General features: G+C 40.3%; 1 protein-coding gene and 1 long non-coding RNA gene across 4 annotated transcripts in view; one reads left to right on the top strand and one right to left on the bottom strand.

The window, feature by feature from the left end:
* Window positions 1-22,150, top strand: part of LOC144025670 (storkhead-box protein 2-like) — a 70,131-nt gene extending 47,981 nt beyond the window's left edge. For 2 of the 3 annotated variants that reach the window (XM_077531939.1, XM_077531940.1), the window contains exons 2-4: window positions 1,616-1,768; window positions 14,595-16,980; window positions 17,902-22,150. In XM_077531939.1, the coding sequence (XP_077388065.1) occupies window positions 1,616-1,768; window positions 14,595-16,980; window positions 17,902-18,106 (2,744 nt within the window). In that variant the 3' untranslated portion in view covers window positions 18,107-22,150. Of the gene's footprint in view, window positions 1-1,615; window positions 1,769-10,695; window positions 10,800-14,594; window positions 16,981-17,901 lie in introns of those variants that run through there. The other variant, XM_077531941.1, reaches the window with a different exon arrangement.
* On the bottom strand, window positions 6,390-7,632 carry LOC144025675 (uncharacterized). The gene is made up of 5 exons (XR_013284938.1): window positions 7,115-7,632; window positions 6,938-6,984; window positions 6,793-6,841; window positions 6,691-6,724; window positions 6,390-6,615 (listed from the first exon to the last, which is right to left on the bottom strand). It is a non-coding gene; the product is annotated as an uncharacterized LOC144025675 (long non-coding RNA).
* Window positions 22,151-22,645: the final 495 nt, after the last annotated feature.

Genomic DNA, 22,645 nt, shown 5'->3' on the forward strand with positions numbered 1-22,645 from the left:
AAGATGTCCATGTCATAAATGGCTACATTTAGGCAGTCCAGAAAACAGTTGGACATCGTAAAAAATTGCAGTTAACATGAGAAAAATAACGCTGCCTTCACATGCTATGGGAAAGATTGATCTTACCTCTCGGACACTCCTAATTACGACTGAGTTCTGTTCATGTGTCTTTTTGTTGTAGCAACAAAATACACAGGGCAGCTGATGCCGTCTTTGCTCATAAAAACAAACAATTATGGCAAATAATAAGTTGTAAAGGAAAGGACATTGAATTGTGTATGCTACGTAATTGTGTAGATTCTAAAACCACCTGCTAGCGGACGACAACACCCTTATAAGTAGGGATGGGCACCTTCTGGGTAACATACGATACGATATGCAATACAAGGCTGATGATAACGATTATCTCATGATGAGATGATAACACGATTATCGATATATTGGTTAGGTAATAAATCCACGATAAAACTACTTGACATGAACGGATGTTTCTTCAATGAGAAAATAGTTTCTTTTTGTACCATCACTCAAGCACAATATTAAAACTAGTTTCTTCTTCACAGTGAGTACTTTAGTGTATTTAAAAAAACAAAAAAACAAATAGAAATGTTTCCTTAACAGAGACCACTTTCTGCGAACACATTTGTCTTTCTTAAACACTGTTGTCATGCAACATGTCAGTCAACTTAGTCAATTGTTGGATTTTATAAACTGTGACAATTGTAAATAAATAAAATTACTTAAATATGAAATCCAATTAAATCAATATTAATATTCCTCAGATATTGTGTGCTTCAAACAGTCGAAACAAAATGTTTTAAAATGTTCAATTTGAAGATATAATACATTTTTCATAGAAACATATGCAAAATTGCGTCACTTGTTGGACAGATAAATAAATATCTTACACAAGTAAAAGTAAGCTCATGAGTCTTCTTCGCCTGAAGACTTCCATCTATTTCCCCGCCACTCTTATGAGGCACTCCCCCTAGTGGCCCGCCAAGTAATTGCTCAATAAGTAATGGATAATAAGTAGGGGTTCACAGGTCACGATTCGATTCGATACCGATTAATCCCGATACGAATTTATAAGTCGATTGTTGCAATTTTTTTCATTCAAATTTAGAAAATACTAATCAGTAAGCTTGTAGAGTGTAAGATTTATATGAAAATGTATTATTTATTTATCTGAAATTTCAGTCTTATAGAGGTTGTAATCTGTTTCATGTTTAAACAGCATTAAAATAAAATATTAAGGCTTAATGTTCCGTTCATATAACATTCTTCCATGCTTAAGGTGTGAATCCTAAAAAAAAAAAAAAAAAAAAAATCGATTTTGCCTATTATTGAATCGATTCGAGAATCGCGCGATGTAGTATCGCGATATATCGCCGAATCGATTTTTTTCAACACCCCTAGATAATAGTGTATTTGGTCAAGAAGAGTCTGGTAATAGCTTGTTTCTTGTTCCTCCTTGGTGTATGTGTGTCTATTTTGAAATAAATGCAAGTACACTTATACAACTAGCTGTTCAGTAATGCAGCAATGGTTAACGTAAATGGTTATGTTATAGCTGATAATTGCCTGTTAATTACTATGACTTGTCTCTTGGCAGGTGATGTGTCCCCCATCAGTATGTCCCCTATCAGCCAATCCCAGTTCATCCCTCTGGGAGAAGTACTGGTATTGGCTATCTCTGCTATGAACTCCTCGCATAAGCCTGTCACCCAGGAGGCTCTAACGGAACACCTACAGACATGCTTTCCAGGTAACACCACACAACTTACATCATTTACATGAGGCAAAACTCGAGTTTTTTACCCCCTGATGTAATAAAAGTATAATAGATAGTTGTTATTGAATTTTCACATCTCTTTATTGTACTGAAGAGTAAAGACACCATTTCATGAAGTGACCATGTTCCGAGTAGTTTACGGTTTGGAATGGTAAACGTGATCTGATTTGCATTTATGACACCGGCCTCATAGGTAGGGATGCAACGATATCCAAACATCACAATCCGATATTATCACGACATGAAGGTCACGATACGATAATTATCACGATATTGTGGGGAGGTTGGCGATACAAACGAAAGTCACAATATGATCAAATAAAAAAAAAAAAAGAGCTCTTGCAACTAAAAAAAACAACAATGTTGTTTTTGTACATTACAACAATGAAAAGTATAAAAATATAAATTATATAAAAAATAATAATAAAAAATGTAAATAATACTAATACACTAATACAAGCAGTACAATAAATTAATAAAAAAAATATTAATAAAATAAATAAAATAATTATTATTTAAATTGAATAAGAAATTAATAAATACAATAAATTTAGTTCCTCCACATATTGACTCTGTTCACAAGTATATTATGTTCCCCTTCATCTGGCCATTATCGTGGATTTTAAACATAAAAGGGCCAAAACATGCCATGTGAAAATTAAACTGCACTAAAAAACTAGCCACCAGATGGTGCTAGAACTGCACAAATGGAAATCAACCTGACTTTTTTTTTTTTTTTTTTTTTTTTTTTTTTTTTTTTTTTTTTTTTTTTTTTAACAAATGTGCTGCTTTTAATATCATGACATGACGACGAGGATATATTGTGGCAGTTTTAATATCACAATATCGCGATATTGCCATTATCATTACATCCCTACTCATAGGCCATGGTCAGCTAGGTAAACAATGTGACTGGGTTTGGAGTCGCTAATCTGCAAGACCAAATTGGAAAATTTGAATTTAGCTCAATTTCACATTTTTTAGAAGCACATCAACATTTTATGAACGTATGAAGTAATTTTTTTTTTTTTAAACAAAACATGAAAAAGATGATAATCAGAGAAGATTAAATATTTTGTACTCAACAACAGCACAACAAATGTACAACATAAAATAAGTTAAATTGAATTACTAAAAACAGACTCCTCAGGAATAATGAATACAACTTAAAATGTAAACAGCAACTAACAGTGTGAACATTGTCACTTGTACATGATCAAAAATGGCATGATTGCTGCTTTTGTTCTGGTGTGGCTGTGCAAACTCCGCTCACATTTCCATGCTTGCCACATCAGCGATGGGTGAGAAATTTCTCTTGTCAAAAGAGCTTCATCATCGGAAGAAAACATCAAGTCATGGATGGCCAGCACGAGGAGCACATGAAACAGCTTGTGTTGTTCGGAAAAGGGAACAAAAGTTAGACACACTCCTTATGACCCAAAAAAAATAAAAAATAGTTGGTTGACAGTGGTTGGATATTGTTTTGGCCAAAATGAACAATCCACAGTGTTTTTTTGTTTTGTTTTGTTTTTTATCGTGACTCGCTACCTATTTGACGTGACTGTGATGCTAACTAGCCGCTAAGCTAACTGCTACAACTCCTATTAATTCCCTTTATATGTCATTGATCTGTATCTATTTTGTCTAAAACTATTTTCTTCTTTGGAATTTCTTTTCTTTTTCTTTTTTTAAACCTCTTTTCCTAATGGAGGGTGTTAATGATAGTTTTCTGTACAATCATCAAGTGAGCAGTCTTACCCATAATTCTGAAGTATATTAAACCAGACTGAGACCTTTTTAAAGACTGAGGAAAGCCTCGGCAGTTGTTTTGCATTAACTAGCTGACAAGATCGGGACACGGAGCGTACAATGTTGAGTTTTGTCACGATATTCTAATTTTGTGTAACACTAGATTATTTTTTTTTCCAAAATTGAAACAATTAAAGGCTTGAAATATTTCACTTTGTGGGTGGTGAACAGATATAACAGAAAGGTTTCACTTTTTGAAGCAGATTTGCGAAATAAATGGACAGCCAGGCTTGTTGGACAGCTGAGTGTCTCTCTCTCTCTCTCTCTCTCTCTCTCTCTCTCTCTCTCTCTCTCTCTCTCTCTCTCTCTCTCTCTCTCTCTCTCTCTCTCTCTCTCTCCCTCTCTCACTCGCTCTTTGAGTCACTCTTTCGCTCTCTCACTCGCTCGCTCGCTCTCGCTCTCTCCCTCGCTCTCCCTCTCTCTACCTCTAGCTTGCTCTCTCACTCTCTCTCACACTCCCTCGCTCTCGCTCTCTCTCTTGCTCGCTCTCGCTCTTTCGCTCTCTCACTCTTTCGCTCTCTCACTCGCTCTCTCTCGCACTCTCTCACATCTCTCTCTCTCTCTCTCTCTCTCTCTCTCTCTCTCTCTCTCTCTCTCTCTCTCTCTCTACCACCATGGTGGGGGAATTACTGTAATAACTGAAAATAAAATTAGAGGCATAAGATGGGGCCAGAGGGATGGTTTTTCAAAATCATTTTAGTTATTCCATTGGTATTCTGTTGTCAGGGCATTAAAAAAAACACAAAAAACATGACAAAAGAGTATTTTCATTACCGTATTTTCCGCACTATAAGGCGCACCGCATTATAAGGCGCACCTTCAATGATTGGTCTATATGAAAACGTTTTTCCATAATATAAGGCACACCGCATTATAAGGAGCATAGAGTAGAAGCTACTTCAGTGGCTGGGGTTGCATTAAGTGTACAATAGATCAGGGGTGGCGAGATCCGGTCCTCGAGGGCTGCAGTCCTGCAGGTTTTGGATATTTCCCTTCTTCAACACAGCTGATTCATGATTAGCTCATCAGCACGCTCTGCAGAAGCCTGATAACGAGCCTGTTAATTGGAATCAGCTGCACTTCGAGTAGGGAAATCTATCAAACCTGCAGGACTCCGGCCCTTAAGGACCGCAGTTTGCCACCCCTGCAATAGATGGAGCTGTGCTAAAGGAAATCTGAACAAAAGAGATGAGTCAGTCAATATTTATGACAGGTAATTGAATACAAACCGGCATTCTGACAACTTTGTTCACTCCCAACACAAGTTACCGGTAGTGCAGTCACAATATGGTTCCGTATTAACAATATAACAATAACTCAATATTGTTTCAACGTTACTATCCATATCTACAATATTTCCCAGCCTTGTTCAGGTGTGTTACTACCGTTCTAACTGCTGTTACTTCGGTGACGCCCCCTGACTATGGTAGCCGTACTTAACCAATATTGAGCCACATATAAGGGACACGTGATTAAGTCGCACTGTCGGTTTTTGAGAAAATTAAAGGCTTATGGGTGCGCCTTATAGTGCAGAAAATATGGTAGTTTGTTTTTACTGCAAACTCCCCCTGTAAGTTTTCTTGATGTGCTAAGCATTTTCATTATTTTTTGGGATGCATTGACGACAGTATTTCAAAGTTTCTTCTCAACAGAAAATCCTTCTTTTCCTTCATTTACATCAAATCATAGACTAGCTTCATGATGTAGAACATTAGATTCTCCTAATCTGAGATTTACGATATGCAATACAGTATGCCAAAACCTCTGCGGGGGGCAAAAAACTGTAGTGTGGAACAAAGTGTGGGCATTAACTCGTAATTCATCACTTGGACCTGGAGTATAAATGGAACCAAAGAGGCCTAATTATGAAATGAGAGTATCTACTTTTTTTTTTTTTTCTTTTATGATGTGCTGCCTTGGCACATACCCGAACTGTGCCACTTGGGAGCAAAAGGAAAAAAACAAAAGTCTGAATTGTGTCACTTGAACCATAAAGTGTAAATCCAGCCTATTAGTTCCGTGCAATTTTCGAGGTTGTAACTGAAATCTAAGCAGAATTATAGTCAGACATGAACATACACAAAAGCAGTCACGAGCACGCTGAGTCCGTTCTCATGTGTGATAGTGGGTTCTGGGTTTCCCTCTTTAGTGAGCTTGCATCATGTCACCAAAGCAACTGCATCTGCATGATGTAATGAAAGGCAACATAAAAAAGCCAAGCATGCATGCACACACACAAACAAACACACACAGCTGTCTGTCTGGCAGTTGTCATTGGGGGTTGAAATAGTCAGTGTTTTATAACTCTTTGACTGCCAGCCATTTTCGGAAAAGGTAACCCCATACTGCCAGCTGATTTACAGAATTTTACCGATCTTTCAAGCTCCACAGAAAATGTGTTAGGACTATGGAAACGCGGATACTACCAAATGAAAGATTGAAGTCTCATCTTTCATCTAAAAAAAAAAGTTTGTTTCTACCTTATTCGGATCTTCAGTAATCAACAATAGAAAACAGCTTCGTTTCACCCAAATCCTCTATTTTCTTCCAAAATACGGAGAAATCAAGCTTTTTGTGAAACGATGTTATTTCATGCACTCTAGTGAATTTGGCACTTTTTTTTTTTTGCATGAGTGATTCTACAAACACCTAAACTTCTATAAAACACTACCCCAACAATAAAAAATGTTTTTTGATTGCACAATAACAGTTTATTTACATGCAACAGTAGCAATCAGAACAAACAATTTGGAAAACTCTTTGCAAACTATTTACACGTGCGCAACAGTTTTTGTCAGTCTGCTTCTGCATGGACTGATTTGCGTAGAGGTTGGTATGATGAACGATGTGCTGGAGAAGTTAATCCGTGATGAAGAGCTCCAGGATGTCAGCTGGCAGGTGGGAATTCAGCTCTGCTGCAGCATCCCTTGGTCCTGGTTTTGCAGCAAAGGGGAAGATGGTTGGCTGCCAGCCGAATTCATCAACTTCAAGCAAGCCAGAATCTTTGGGATCTGCAAATATACATTTCAATATCATATCATTTTAGAGCAGTGTGATGCAATGTGTGTGTGTGTGCATATGTTTACCTTTTTTTCTTGGGTGTATTGGTTGATGCACATTCTGTAAATTATAGAAGACGTTTACCATCAAATATTTTATTAGTGCTGTGGAGAATCTTTTCTTTTTACCTTTGTTCTGCTCACTGTGAGAGGTCACTTTGGGCCCTATGAGGAGGAGCTGAAAGAAACATATACAATTACAATACTATCGAAAGACTTTACTTTTATTGTTGCGGTGTATTGAAACAATTTTTTTGTTTTGTTTTGTTTTGACCTTTCTTTGTCGTAGAACCAGCGGTCGGACGTTGCTGTGAGCACGATCTATAAAATATACATTCACGTTTGTATAGGTAATAGATGTTTTAGTGTATATCAGCACATTTACACACGCTGCTTGCAGATCGCCCGAAAAGTAATCTTACTAGCAATCTCTTAGCATGTTAGCGCTTACCTTCACGTTCTTTGGAAGACTGTCCAAGACTGTCTTGCATCGGACCCATAGTAGTCATCATCGTCCGATGAAACGTCATCTGTGCAGACGTGCTCGGTTGTGCACCACTTTTCTCCGGTGTTAGCATCGCTAGCTGGTGGGGCCTTAGGACGTTATTAGCATCGCTAGCCGGTGGGGCCTTAGGACGTGGTCGAAACGGCCGCGTCACCGCTTCAACTATGACTTAACCCCGTCATCACTGTGCTCTTGAGCACTGGTCGATGCTTTTGAGCTTTGAAAATAAGGATCAAGCGTGAGCTGCTTGCCATCTGTAGCCTTTTTGACTCCCTTAGCGAAGTTAGCCATTCTCTCCCCCTCAACACTCTAGCTCAGCCTCTCTTCTTCTACTGTTGTCTCCTACCCGATCTTGTCCAAAAGACTCATCACAGCCATCTAGTGGCCAGGAATACTCATATAGTAACCCGATCGGCTTGATACTTGGAGCACAGCTGCCCAAGGCTTTCCTCCACCCGTTTCCATAAAAAAAACATAGTAGACGTCAATTAACGTCTATGGCGGCCAATCCTAGGATTATACTGAACGTTTTTAAACGTTTATGGCGGTCAAAGAGATAATAATAATTAGGGGTGTGCTCAAAAAATCGATGCGGCAATATATCGTTGCGGGCCTCATTACAATACACGTGTCGATACGCAGGTGTCAGAATCGATATTGCTCGTTAACTTTAAATTGGCAGTTAACTTTTGCCTTTGCAGCTTGCATTGTACCTAAAAAATAAAAACCAGCAGCGTCTTTGAAGTTAATTGCCTTCAATTAATGCAAAAATAGCACACCAGTGATTGGACACTGTCTCATGCTTAGAAAAATTAAAGCAGAGGAAGAATATCAACATTTATTTACTTAGAAACTTAACATTGCACATGTGTCTTAATATACCAATTTTCGTATATTTTGTTTAAAAAACGAAATAGAATGTGTTACATGAAAAAAAAGCCCCAAATATTTCAAAATAAGCACATTTTAGAGCTGTAATTTTAATACTTTGATATTTTTACTCATAACGGCTTATGCCCATTAATAAGTTTTCCCGGTGTGTCTGTGAAAACTGCTCCTTGCTCTGCAGTGTCTGCACATTTAGACCAGGCATGCCACTTGGTGGTAAACCAGAAGAGCTACTAACAAAAACATTTTTTGTCATCCAGCATAATAAACATAACCTTTAGGTATGCATATGACTGTTATTATAAAATGCAATTAAATGAATGTGAAATATCGGGATACGTATCACCTTGAAGGTCAAGTATTGGGATACATATGTATCGCGATATGTATCGAATCGTGACGCCTGTATTGTGATACGTATCGTATTGTGAGGTTGGCGGCAATACCCAGCCCTAGTAATAATAGTAATAATAGTAATAATAATAATAATAATAATAATACATATTTATAGGCACTTTTCTGGACACTCAAGGTCACCTTACAACAACAGTTAAAAACATACAAATACAATGTTAAGAAAAACACAAGGTAAAATAAAATAATAAATTAAGAAAAGACAATGCCGTTATGGTCAGTGTGAGTAGTGCTATGGTGACGAAGCGGGCAGGCGGGACAGTGAGGAGGAGAGAGGAGGAGGAACGGAGAGAGCGGGCAGGTGTAGCAATATGGATAAGGTTGGCCAGGTATGGTGGGGGTGAGGTTGTGGATGGCTTTGAATGTGAGGAACAGGATTTTGTATTGGATGCAGTTTGTGATGGCAAGCCAGTGGAGCTGTTGGAAGACAGGTGCGATGTGGTTTACGAAGGGCCGTGTGTGATGATACAAACGCCTGAGTTTTGGACCAGTTGAAGTTTATGGAGGGTTTTTTTTTTTATGGCATGAGGGAGTTGCAGTAGTCGAGTTGGGAGGTGATGACGCTGTGTACGAGTATGTGAGAGAGGAACGGAGCCGGGAGTGACAGCAACAGTATTGAGATGGGAGGGTACAGTGCCGGTAGAGAGAGAAGCTTGAATAATGTTCATGAGAGCCGGAATAGAGGCTTTAACAAGAACAGTCGGGAGAGGGTCAAGTTGACAGGTAGAGGTTTTGGATTTCAGAATGAAGGTAGAGATTTGGTTGACGGGGGGTGAATGCAGATAACAGGTGGGTAGAAGCTGGGGAGAATGGAGCAGGAGCGTTAGGAGTAGATGATGGAGTGAGTTGCTGGTGGATAAGTTGGATTTTAGAGGGAAAAAGTGAGACCAAGGTATTACAGAAATCAGTGGAATAAAGAGGCGATGGAAGCGTGTCAACGAGTTTTGTGAATTTCGAAATTAGTACAAAGAGTGTCTTGGCGTTACCTTCATTGGAAGAAAGTCCTTTTATTGGAGGAAGTGGGTTATGTATATGTCTATGAATAGCGAGTCCAGTTTTCCTGTAAGTTGACGGCCTTTTGCTTTAAGTTGTCTGAGGGTAGGGATGAACCAGGGTGCTGTGTATTTGAAGGCAACAGTTTGGGTTTTGAGTTGGGCCAGGGTGTTGAGAATGTTATGGATGTCTGAATTTTAGTGCGAAAGAAACTCATCTGTTGTAGAAAGACTATCAGCACTGGGAAGGTTGTTCAGTGATACAAGATTGTCCGGGTTAATATTCTTGATTTTTGTATTTATTTATTTTTTTTATAATGCGTTGTGAGTTGGATTTGAAAAAGGTCAGGTTAACATTGAATGAAAGCAGTAGATGATCTGTGTATGGGAGGAGACTGGTGATAATCCTGTGCAGCAGATTAAATCCAAAATATGTCCTTTATTGTGTGTGGGGAAAGTTGAAACTGTTGAAAACCAAAACTTATCAAACAGGAGCTAAAGTCTTTGGTGAGTAAGTTATTGAATTTGTCCATGTGGATATTAAAATCTCCCAGCAGAATCGCATTTGGTGAGCGTGTACACAGATGAGTGAAGAATGTAGTAATATTGGTGATAAAAATCCTAGTTTGGTTTGGGTGGTCGGTAGATGGTGGCAATACGTGTGGCAATGGGCTTTTGCACAAATCCAATACTCCCTGAATTCAACACCACTCATTCATTTCCTGTCTTTCATGAGTGGACAAGCTTATTAATCCAGGTGTGCCTGATCTCATTAACTACAACGACATTGGCCAGACACACCTGGATTAATCAGTTTGTCCACTCATGAAAAACAGGAAACAAAGGTGTGGTATTCAGTTCAGGAAGTAGTCAAGCTGTGCAAAGAGCCCATTGATCCAGAGAGCTGTATAATGGTAGCTTAGAAAGATTAAAAAAAACAAAAAAAACAGGCACATTTACGGGCGTAGATTTCCAGTCCTAATGGAATATCACGCAAGACCACCTACTCTCCCAATCATGCGAGGTACGACATGGTAAACAAAGTCCGGTGGAGTAGCTTCTTTGAGAGTACCGTAGTCATTAGGTTGCTGCCAGGTCTCAGTTCGACACGAAATGTCAAACTCACTGTCAGGAGGTCTTGGACGAGCTGGCCCTTACTCGTGAGGGAGCGGATGTTCAGCAGGCCGATGTTGACAGAAGTGCAGTTGCTAGCGACAGTCAGGCTAGCCGACCTCGGGACGCGGGTCAACACAGAGAGATCCGCACGGCGTCTGATGTTCTTGTGAGGGCTGCGAGCGTTGGACCAGAATGACCTGGTAGTTGCGGCGTAAGCCCCGGTGAGTGGATCTCCGCCGGGGCATGTAGAGGATGTCCGGGTGTTGGCGCAGAACTGGTGGTGGTGGACCGTGTGGATTAAAGTAGTTTGAACTCAGTGGCTACATACTGGTAAAGCGCTGCCGATAGATGGTTGAGAGAGCAGACAGGACGAACCAGCACAAAACAAGCCACACACAGCTAATCCACATTGCCGGACTGGAGTAGTGGAACAGGGAAGTAGCAACAGGTAGCAGGTAAGCTAGCCTCTAGCCGTAACTCATCCACACCTCAACACTCGATGACATGTAATGTCTGACAGTTTGAATATGGATTGATTGTTCACTCATTCAACCACAAATACAAGGTCCACACATTATGTATGAACTTAAAAAAACTTAGTAGCGGGGAGTAGCGGCGTTCAAAAACACACCAGCGTTCACTCAGCTGGATGTGACCAAGCTGCGGCTGTACTTGTCCATTCACACGGAAAAGTGCTGGTAGTAATTTTCCAATTCTGTTGCCCGTTTCTTGATTTCACAAGCATGACGGCAACCTTTGCCGCAGTAGTCGTCCACCTGTTGGATGAGCAGCTACACACATTCCTATTTCCCGCAGATGAGTAGTGAGTAAGAGTATTTTTTAGTTTAGTTTTTTTTTTTTAGTTGTAGTGTTTTCCTCAGACTATGAGACGTTCTGATATTCAGTTAAAATACAGGTGGTTAAGAAAAAAAAAAGTACTTGTATAGCATTCGACTGAAAGTATGTTATGTTTACTGTGCAAATTGTATCATTATGAGGAGACATCTTTTCACCTTATGCTTAGTAGCCCACTGTTGTTTGCGAATGGATGATTTGGTGAGAGTTTAACATTTTATAATTACGTCTTTCGTAAATAAATGCAAAAGAATGAAAAGTTGTTGCATGTGCAGAGTTGCATGAATGCATACATGCGCACTGCAGCAGCAGCTCGTCTATGTGCATCAAGTTGCATCATACTGCCTGGGCCAAGAGGCTGCTGTGATGTAAGTGTCAGTAATACTTCCAGACTGATAAAGGGAGGGAGAGGGAGAGAGAGAGGGAGAAGGAGAGGGGGGAGGAGGAGAAGAAGAAATTTGGGCTTTGACCTTTCCGTTAGGAGCAGTATGGCCTAGAAGTAATATTGCAATATTTTCTGACAAGCACGTGATTGGACGACATTTTAAGATTTGAACAGTGTTGCAGATTAACTCAACAGCTAACTGTAAACAAATACTCATTTCATAAGATTATTGTTTGTGTATACCCCGGGGCCTCCAACTCGGTCAGCTTTTGACTAGAATGTTATGTACATCATCTGTTAGGCATATTTGCTCAGTCGACAACATATCAGTAATTTTAGCAGTGTTTTGTTTGTTGGTTTTTGTATGTAATCAAAAATATACAGTGGATTTAAAAATTCCCTGCCTGTCAGAAGGGGACCTTCGCTCAGCTATGTTTTTGTTGCCGCTGTGAAAGTGGCAAATAAGTCCTTGACTGGGTTGAAACAAGCGTTGGCCGACTTATCCTCACAATATCCAGGTTTTTTAAAAGTCCGTCTTGAAAATTATTTTATTTTATTTTTTTTTAACTCATTCACTGCCAGTCATTATAGAAAATTTTTACATTTCCAATACTCACGTGATATTACATTCAATAATTATATATAAACCGAATCTACCAAATAACAGAATAGACTCCCTACTTTTTGTCCCGTCCCGTTCTTTTATAATTGACAGCAGAAAAATGTAGGTTTGCCAAAATACAGCCATTTCTCCCATGGACTCTGAAACTGTGTTTATTTCCTATAAAATGGGGCAATGATGTCATCTACCGGTGGTTGGGCATCAGTAAAGTTGTTTCCAAGTTTGATATTTCCAGTGGAGCATGCTCAGATTCGCCCCCATTTAGCACCGCTCTAAAAAATACAATTGACAAGTATACTTGTCAAAGGCAGTGAATGAGTTAATTATTATGTCTGGCAATCGTCCTCTCCCAGCTTCACGTAATGAATCCCACTTAAGTAGCTGTGAACAGAGGACGGAAACATGTTGACATCCCCTGATGCATTTTTCCTGGATATTTTTTTTTTTTAATTAAAACTCATTCACTGCCTTTGACAAGTATACTTGTCAATTTTATATTTTTTTTTTAGAGCGGGGATAAATGGAGGAGGATCTGATTATGCTCCACTGTAAATGTCAAACTTGAAAACAACTTTACTGATGCCCAACCATCGGTAGATGACATCATTGCCCCATTTTATACAAAATAAACAGTTTCAGAGTCCATGGGAGAAATGGCTGTATTTTGTGCACCCTACATTTTTCTGCTGTCAATTATAAAAGAACGGGACGAGTCAAAAAGTAGGGGGGTCTATTCTGTCATTTGGTAGATTCGGTTTATATATAATTATTAGGGGTGTTAAAAAAATCAATTTGGCAATATATTGCGATACTACAGCATGCAATTCTCGAATTGATTCAATAGGCAGCCGAATCGATTTTTTTAACATCCATTTTTGATGGAAACATATATTTTTTTTCACACCTTAAGCATGGAAGAATCTTATATTAATGGAACATTAAACCTTAATATTTTATTTCAATGCTGTTCTAACATGAAAAAAGGTTACAACCTATTTGTTAAATACAGTGGCTCACAGTTATAAAACTGAAGTTTCAGATCAATCAATAATACATTTTCATACAAATCTTACAGTGTACATTTCTAGGTTTACTGAATGGTATTTTCTAAATTTGAATAAAAAAATCGCAACAATCGACTTGTAAATTCATATCGGGATTAATTGGTATCGAATCGAATCGTGACCTATGAATCGTGATACGGATCGAATCGTCAGGTACGAGGCAATTCACACCCCTAATAATTATTGAACGTAATATCACGTGGGTATTGAACATTTTAAAATTTTTGAAAATGGCTGGCAGTGAATGATTTAAATCTGAAATCTGATTGGTTCAAGTGGTTAAAAAAAAATGAAATAACCAGACATTTGGTTGGGTATTTTGGCATCGATCAGCAATCCTTAGTCTGAAGGCCCTGAGAAGTTTGCATTGATGTGGCAAAACATAGAAGCTGAAATCTGATACCACAAAAAAAAAAAAAAAAAAAGGCCCACAAACAAGCCTAACTAAGCCAAGAAACACGCTATGAAGTGAAAACAAACGTATATTGGAAATAAACTTGTACAATTTCATTTAAGTTGTAATTGCACGTTACTGCTTTTGATCATGTTTAGGTCATGAGAAAACACTTTGCACGCCACTGTAATAATTCGTGCACACCCTTGTTCTGCTCTAGGTATTGTGCTCTTTTGGTGATAAGGAGTGTTGTGTTTGTGGTAAACATACCTTTTGGAATTATGTCCAAGAAAATATATGAAAATAAAAAAATGTTTCATTAAAGAGATATTTGACTAATTTTGCAATGTCAGTAGTAAAAAGCCAAACCAACCATGGCTTACCTATCGTTTACAAGATGAGCCATGATCGGTTGAGTTACCTGAGTCCTCAACTGGGATTTAGCTGGTGACCTGTTCAGGGTGTAAACTGCCTCTCGCCCAAAATCAGCTGGGATAGGCTGTAGCTCATCCATTACCCTAATGAGGACAAGTGTTATCAGAATTTGATGGGCAGATGCATAGCAGTTGTAATGAGTTGAAATTCATTTTTGTTGTCTAAACTCAAAACGTGGCCATGCAAATGAAAATACCACATGAATTGGATTTCTGTTCATTGCCCCTTGTCCAACTAATTCTTGTTTTCAACTTTTGTCAGGTGTTCCCACACCAACGGAGGAGGTCCTGCACCACACACTTAACATGTTGGTCCGTGAACGCAAGATCTACCCAACACCTGACGGATATTTTATTGTAACTCCTCAAACGTACTTCATCACTCCAAGCCTCATTCGAACCAGCTCCAAGTGGTACCACTTAGATGAGCGATCTGCTGACCGGCACCAACAGCAGCAACATCAGAATCAGCAGCAGAATCAGCAGACTCAGTGCACCTCCCCTCTCTCTGGCACCATCACCCCATCCACTTCTGGGGGTGTGCGAGATCGAAGTCACCCAAAATCCAACCAGAACCACAGTGGGGGTGGTGGAGTCGTGGATTCCTTTTATAACAACACACATCGTGGAGACGACCCCCCTAGTCACCACACTACTCTGCAGCTCAGATCCCCCAAAGACCACCGGGAGGCATATTCGTCTCCACACTCTCCACAGTCGCCTCCTCAGCCAACGGGAGGCAACACAGAAAAGAGCCGCAGCACCCTCGGGTTCCCCTTCAAGACGGACACGCTCACAAAGCATCGCGGAGGAGGGGGAGGTGGAGGAGGAACAGGTGAGCTGGAGAAACAGCCAGCAAGTGGTACGGCGAGTCGTAAGTTCGGTTTGAAGCTCTTCCGTCTTAGCTTTAAGAAGGACAAGACCAAGCAGCTGGCCACCTTCTCTGCACAGTTCCCCCCTGAAGAGTGGCCCCTCCGTGATGAAGAGGCACCCAGCCAGCTCCCGCGTCATATAGAGATGGAGATTATCCGCAGAATTAACCCTGATCTCACAGTGGAGAACCTTGCCCGGCACACGGCAGTCATGAAGCGTCTTGAAGAAGAGCGTGCACAGAGGAGCAAAGCGTCGTCAGCCAATCACAGTTCAAGAAGTAGAAGAAGTGGGGGAAGACATAGGAAGCAGTCTCAGACCAAACTAAGCCGCTCGCACAGTAAGACAAGGGTGTCTAGGGGTGAGCAGAGTGAGAGTTCCCATTTGGAGCTAACTGACAGGGACTACAGAGCTTACTCATCCTCACTGGCTCGCTCACCGAGGGAACATGCCCTGGCCATGGAGCGGCAGCGGACGCGACTTCATCTGGCACATAGCAACCCCAACATCCTTGACGCCTCCCACCTACCCGTCACGCCAGAATGGGACGTGTCTGGAGAGCTGGCTAAGCGACGGACAGAAATGCCTTTCCCTGAGCCGAGCCACGGCCCATCAGCGCACCACTCCAAAGTCCACCGCTCACACTCACACACGCAGGAGAGGAAGTCTCGGAATGAACGAAGCGATAAAGCCAAGGAACGCTCCAGATCCATGGAGAATTCCAAAGGACCTCTTGGAGCTGGCTTAATCGGACCACCTGGTTACTACGATGATCGAAGCCGTTACTATACGGATGACGGAACCTTACGAGCCAACCAGAGCTCTTGCCACTACCCTCATGCCACTCCCCCCTTGGCAAAGCTGCCTGGGGAATCACTAGTGTTAGATGGTGGCCGGAGTTTAGAGAAATGTAAGAGTCGGGACAGTCTGCCAGCATACTCTCCTAAACCACAGCACAACTCTGTCCCTCCTGATGGTTACTTCCAGTGCTCTGGTTCTTCTGAGGCTATACTCACAGCCCCAAGCCCACTGGGAACTCTTGGCAAAAGTAGCCAAGATGGGTTGAAATTGGGCTGCACTGACAGGCAAACGGAAAGACAAACACCGCATCCTCCAGAAATGGAGGAATTCTTAAAAGTGGGACCTAAAGGTGGCAGCCTGCCTCCAATACCTCTCTCGATGCCAGATCCCCCTCTTTCGAATGCGCGACCTCCCCACAGTGCCTCCTGTGGTCAAGAAAAACGTAAGGAGATTTTTAGTAAAGATACGCTCTTCAAACCACCTCCTAGCCTTCCTTTGCCAGGATACAGCTCCTTGAGGAAAACCCCTGTCCTTGCCTCCTCCACTCTGTCTTCATCCTGCGATGCACTTGATTCCCAGGAGGCCTTTGATGCTCCCAAACCTCTGGTTGCAACTCCCTCCGCTTCCATACAGGGGAGCGAACCCACAACCGGTGCTGCAGAGGCCTCCTTTGACTATTACAATGTTTCAGATGACGACGAACTCGAGGAGGGAGGAAGTAAAAGTAGAGGAGAGGACGGCAAATCTGGAGGAGGTGTTGGTGGAATGGGAAGTGGCGGAGCAGGCACCATGCAGTGGCTGTTGGAGAGAGAGAAGGAGAGGGATCTACAGAGAAGGTTTGAAAGAACCCTCACCTTCCCTGGTGCTAAAGAGAACCTTCCAGAGCCTGGTCAGAATCAACAGTCAGTGCACTCTGCCAGACTGGACAGTATGGACTCTAGCTCAGTTACTGTTGACAGTGGATTCAACTCGCCAAGGTAAATGTTGGCATGTTTGTTAATAGGGGTGAGAATCTTTGGGCACCTCGCGATGTGATTACGATTACGGCGCTAGCATTCGTACAGTCAAGCAAACTAAAAACCCTGCAATGAGCTACATAAAGGTATAATTCTGTACCTATGGCTTAATTGTATTTTTAACAAAGCAAACAAATTGTAGCCCCACCCCCTACTTATGTGCAGATTCAATTAATTGGCAAAGAATCCCTTCCAATGGCAAAACACATTACTTTTAAAAGCGCTTTCAACAGGCTATTGCTACAATTCAAATGTGTTTAGCAAGTGAATGTGTTTAGCTAGTGACTGTGAAATAGTGTCGGGATTGTTTGGTATACCCGGGCCCGAAATCCCTCATTTTCCACGACGGAATAAGGACGCAAATCCACGGCAATAAATGACGCGAGGGCCTTCGGAATTTGTTTTTCGGTTTTCCGATGAGGCTGGCAGTTTTGGAATTGCTTCCTCGATTGTTCTCTGGTCGTACTTGCAATAACAACAGTCGACTCTTCCATAAGGTATAATTGAGTTACATGACTTCTCATGTTTGTATTAAGTATTTTCATTTTAGGGCAACACAGCTTACATATAGCATAGCTAATGTCCAGTTTGCTTCCGCTCTTGACATTGTAGAAGCCGAAGTGTTTACACGTCTGCTTTTAAATTAGGCGCAGTTGTTTGGATCTCACAGCGAGGTAGGTGGTGGTCAACAATCAGGTCAGGGAAGGTAATCAGGAAACACAGGGCAAGGTCATGTTTCCTGAAATGAAGAGGAACAAATGTAGAAAGAAGAACCTCTGTAGATTTCTTTTAGAATTCTGTTGCCTGCTTGTTATTTGTGTCCAAACCATTTTGATTTTTCTGGGATACTTGCATACATTCTCACATTGTTTGTGTTTGCAGAACAAGGGAGAGTCTCGCATCCAACACCTCGTCCATAGTGGAGAGTAACCGTCGGCAGAATTTGGCTCTGAGTCCTGGCCACCTTGGTATTACAAATAGCAACGGTCCCCCTTTCTCATTCCGCGCCATCCCTGAACCAGCTGGCAGCCAACCGGAAAAACTCCAAAAGCCCAACGCCTGCCTTGCATCAATCACCAGCGTCTAGAGGCCGTGACCAAGGAAGGACAAGAGAAAGTCCTGCCCCGAGGACTGTTAAACATGCAGACTGTCACATTGACTGAATCAGTGGAACTGCCACCAGACCACTGTGGAACTATAGCTGTTAATACACACGTAAACACATTCTTACAAAGGAATTTTGACCACCATAAGACACACAAACATGCCACTGGACAGACTAACCATTGTCATTTCATAGCCTTGTGTTCACACGCCGCTGTTGTGTTCTTTCACTTACATGGGTTCTACTTTGTGCGTGTGTGTTTGCGTTTGCGTGAGTTGGTGGGTGTGTGACGTGCGGGATATGGTTGTGTACCAGTAATCTGAAATCTCAGGTCATATAATTCCAGTCCCATTCCAGCTGCTCCATATCAGTGCATCTCGGTCCTATGGTGTGCTTTCCACACCAAATTGTCTGAGGCTCTGCTAACTTTTGTTACTGACGCTACACACAACCACTGATCCAGTTTTAACGCACTTTGTCTCATCGGTTTGCTTGAATATTGTCATCAGTTATCAAAAATGTGAGCCAGACATATGGTATTTCCTACAATCTGGATCCAACCGCTTCCTTTTCGTTGAGGATTGAAACGTTTTCAGCTTTATCAGCCATGACGCTGGAGTTCGAAGATGGAACTGTTCCTGTGCTTGACACACACGGAAGTTAATCCTGGAAGTCTTTCACAGTTAGTCAGATTCCCGATTGACCAATGTGTGGGCACTTCTCAAACATTCAGAACTACATACAGTGGTACCTCTACTTACGAACGTCCCTTCATACGAAATTTTCAAGTTGCGAAACTCCTCAACAGGAAAGTGTTGCCTCTTGTTACGAAAGAAGTTTCAGGATACGAAAGGTAAAACTACAGTATGGGCCGCTACTCTCAGCTCCCAAAGTTTCCTGAACGCAACATACTTAGAGCTGCTCTGCCATTGGCTATTACTGGCATCTTCCTGGCATCCCATTGGGTAAGAGGGACCTGTACCGTATTTGACCATAGATACATAATAGAATGTGTCTATGTAGCGTCCTCGTCATTCGCCCCTCGGGCCATGAGGTGTTTAGTTAGTTTTACGTAAATCTTAACTAACAGCCGACAAATTTGTGCAAAAATTCAAACAATTGGTGATTGAAGAAGGCTACGTTGCACAGTAAGTTTTTAATTGCGACGAGACGGGCCTTTTTTGGAAAAAGATGCCTCGCCATATCCGAAGTTTCCATCAAGTTTTGGAATTTATTGAAAAGAATCACCCAGAAAAAGTGTTCACCATTCGGGCGATCGCTCACTATGATGATGTTTGCCTTGGACATTTTCCAAGCATTGTTAAAAACAAAACAAAAACAAGGGCTCCAGGTGAATGAGTGGAACCGTCACTATCCTTGATGGTGGGTGAGTGAGTGATTAAAAAAAAAAAAACATCCTTGGATAAGTTCTTTACAAAACACCAGGCAAAAACACTTCTGAGAGAGAACATGAACCAAAAAGAGGGCAAAAAAAAGATGATGAGGGCAGCAGTTAAAAAGGTAAATAACCATCATTTTTATTCTTAGTTTTTTACATTATGCACAGCTCTCATTTATTGTGCAATAATCTAATTGTAACGTGTATTTGTTACATGTTTTGATGCATTTTTATGTGATATAAAACATTTATGTCTGAATTTTGGGAGGCTTGGAACGGATTAGGGCATTTACATGGAACATGCGTCTCTACTTACAAAATTTTCTACTTAAGAGCTTTCTTTCAGAACCAATTAATTTCGTAAGTAGAGGTACCACTGTGTATAAATTGAATAACAGTGAGGTTACCAGAGGTGAGGAAGTTGCAAATGCGCCAACAATTTCTTGCTTCTGTTGTGTTCTGTTCATAAGAACAGCCTGAACAACGACGCCAGCTTTTAGTTAGGTCTGTTTCCTTCATTTATGGATCCAAACCAGAGACCTTCCTTCTTTCTCTCTTATTCATTACGTCCACTGGATGCTGCTGCCACATGTCTACTGCACATACAGTACTGTGGGCTTAGGCCTTACAATTAGTATTCAGTCAATTAGTGATAAATACAATTAGTATTCATATATATATATATATATATATATATATATATATATATATATATATATATTAGTGCTGTCTAAGACCATTAACATAAAGGTAGCAAAGGTTGTTTTACAGCAGTAAAGATAACTACATGCATTAAAATAAAGCATTTAATAAATGTTTGTGGATTACATTTGGACTATTTGTTCTTGTAAAACTACCGTCTGTTTGTTTTTTTTCATTTTAAATTCCACAAGTAATTAACTGATTAGAAAAAGGGGAGGTTGAGTGTGCAGTGGATCAAAACTTGTTGAAGACGTCCTCATAACATTAAATGCTAATTGCCTTATGTCCTTCAGGTGGTGGCATACCACATTTCACACACACAAAACACTTTTTTTCGGTTACGCCGGTATTCTACATTTTTATTGGTATATGTTTTTAAAACGACCTTTATACAGGTTATTGTAAACTTAGACCCACATTTAATGCTAACAAAACAATAAATTGTTGTACAGGATGGCCTAAGAATTTGTTGGTGATTCAATTGTTTCACTAACTTTTGAGCATGCAAGTTCTGCCATATATTGAAAAACTAAAAATGGAAAATTCTCAATATTAACCATGTACTAAACCCATTCTAACTGCTCATTATGGCATTAAACACAGACATGAAATCTGATACAATTAAGTTTAAAAAACAACTGTGGCTATGACTACTGCAGGTTATTAAAAGGCATCTTGGGTTTTGATTAATCTGATGTGATAGTCAAGATTGATAGAAAAATCTATTGTGTTGAGTATGTTGTACAACGACGGGAATAAATAAGATAGTGGGGAACAGACTTGAAATAGTTGCAGAAGCATTCAGTGGACATGAATAATTGTGATGGTTTCCTAGCCTGCTAAAAGTTGATTCCATGACATGAACGCATGCAGAGCGTGAGATTTGAATGCAAAATGAGCAGCCATGCTGGTATCTTGAATGTCCATTTGGATTTGGGGATCGTATGGTTTTGAAAATGAACTTGAATCCATCTAAGTGTTGTTCACAGAGAGCAGGGTTGTGATTTTGTTTTATTTCAGTATGTATTCATACAAAAATGAAAAAAACATTAATATCCACTTTATGAGTTGAGTTCTGAAATTCCTGAGCCATGCTCACTCATGGTGCTAAAATGCATTATGGTCAGTGGTGGTCATAATGATAATCACAGTAAGGAGTGTTGATATAGTTGGAATATAGTATTAAATGGCTGCTTACTAGTGATCATTTCACCTACATGCTCATGGCAGTGGTTCTATATCCCATTGGAGAATTATATTGGTTTCACATAACACACTGAGCAGGAGGACACAGTGACTTATTTGTGTCATAGTGTGCTAGATAGATTTTTAAGCCTAAGCTGAAACGAGTCGGGCTGGCCAATGATGCTATCAGTCCAGTCCTGGTCTGAGATGCATCCTTCTGCAGGCTCAGGAAGTTTGTCAGCCATCCTGATGTTGTCCTCCTACAAGCTCCTCTTCAACTACCTCCACAACAGCAAAAACACAGCCCGTCCTTTCCATGATCACACCGTCATCAGCCTCTGGCCTGTGAATGTCTGCACATACATACAGTACACATTACACATCCGAGTGCTGGACTCCCTGACCTTTTATTTGCTTTTGTTCACCAACTGTCATAGCGTAGCTGCTAATAAGCGAGTGAGCCGGGGGGGGGGGGGGGGGGATGTCATCGCAGATTGGGGAGACGCACATTGTAAAGTTCCACTTACAGCTCTCTAGAACGCCAAACAATAATATATATCTTAAATGACCTTATGGTGTACTACAGCTTTATTATCTTCTCTGTACCAGAGTCCTGATGTTTTTGTGCTTTACTTTCAATGACATACTCCGCCGGAAGAGGTTTAAATTGCTAGTTAATAAAGCCTCCACCCAACAATACAGTTCAGTTTGGTACAATACCAAAATGAAGCTTCATGAACCTTGCGATTATATATATATATATATATATATATATATATATATATATATATATATATATATATATATATATATATTAGGGGTGTTAAAAAAATCGATTCGGCAATATATCGCGATACTACATCGCGCAATTCTCGAATCGATTCAATAGGCGGCTGAATCGATTTTTTTTTTTTTTTTTTTTTTTTTTTTTTTTTTTTTTAAGAGCTCAGAATTGTTCATTCGGTAGTCTTACCGATTCAACGTCTTATCATTGCTCTTTTTTTTTTCTTTTTTTTTTTTTTTTTTTGTGAATCGATTTTTAAACTTCCATTTTTAATGGAAAATATTCAACAAAACGTCTGACTTCGGGTTAGGATTCACACCTTGAGCATGGAAGAATGTTATATGAACGGAACATTAAGCATTAATATTTTATTTTAATGCTGTTCAAACATGAAACAGATTACAACCTCTATAAGACTGAAATTTCAGATAAATAAATAATAAATTTTCAT

This window comes from Festucalex cinctus, chromosome 9 (assembly GCF_051991245.1).
Source record: "Festucalex cinctus isolate MCC-2025b chromosome 9, RoL_Fcin_1.0, whole genome shotgun sequence".
Lineage (NCBI taxonomy): Eukaryota > Metazoa > Chordata > Actinopteri > Syngnathiformes > Syngnathidae > Festucalex > Festucalex cinctus.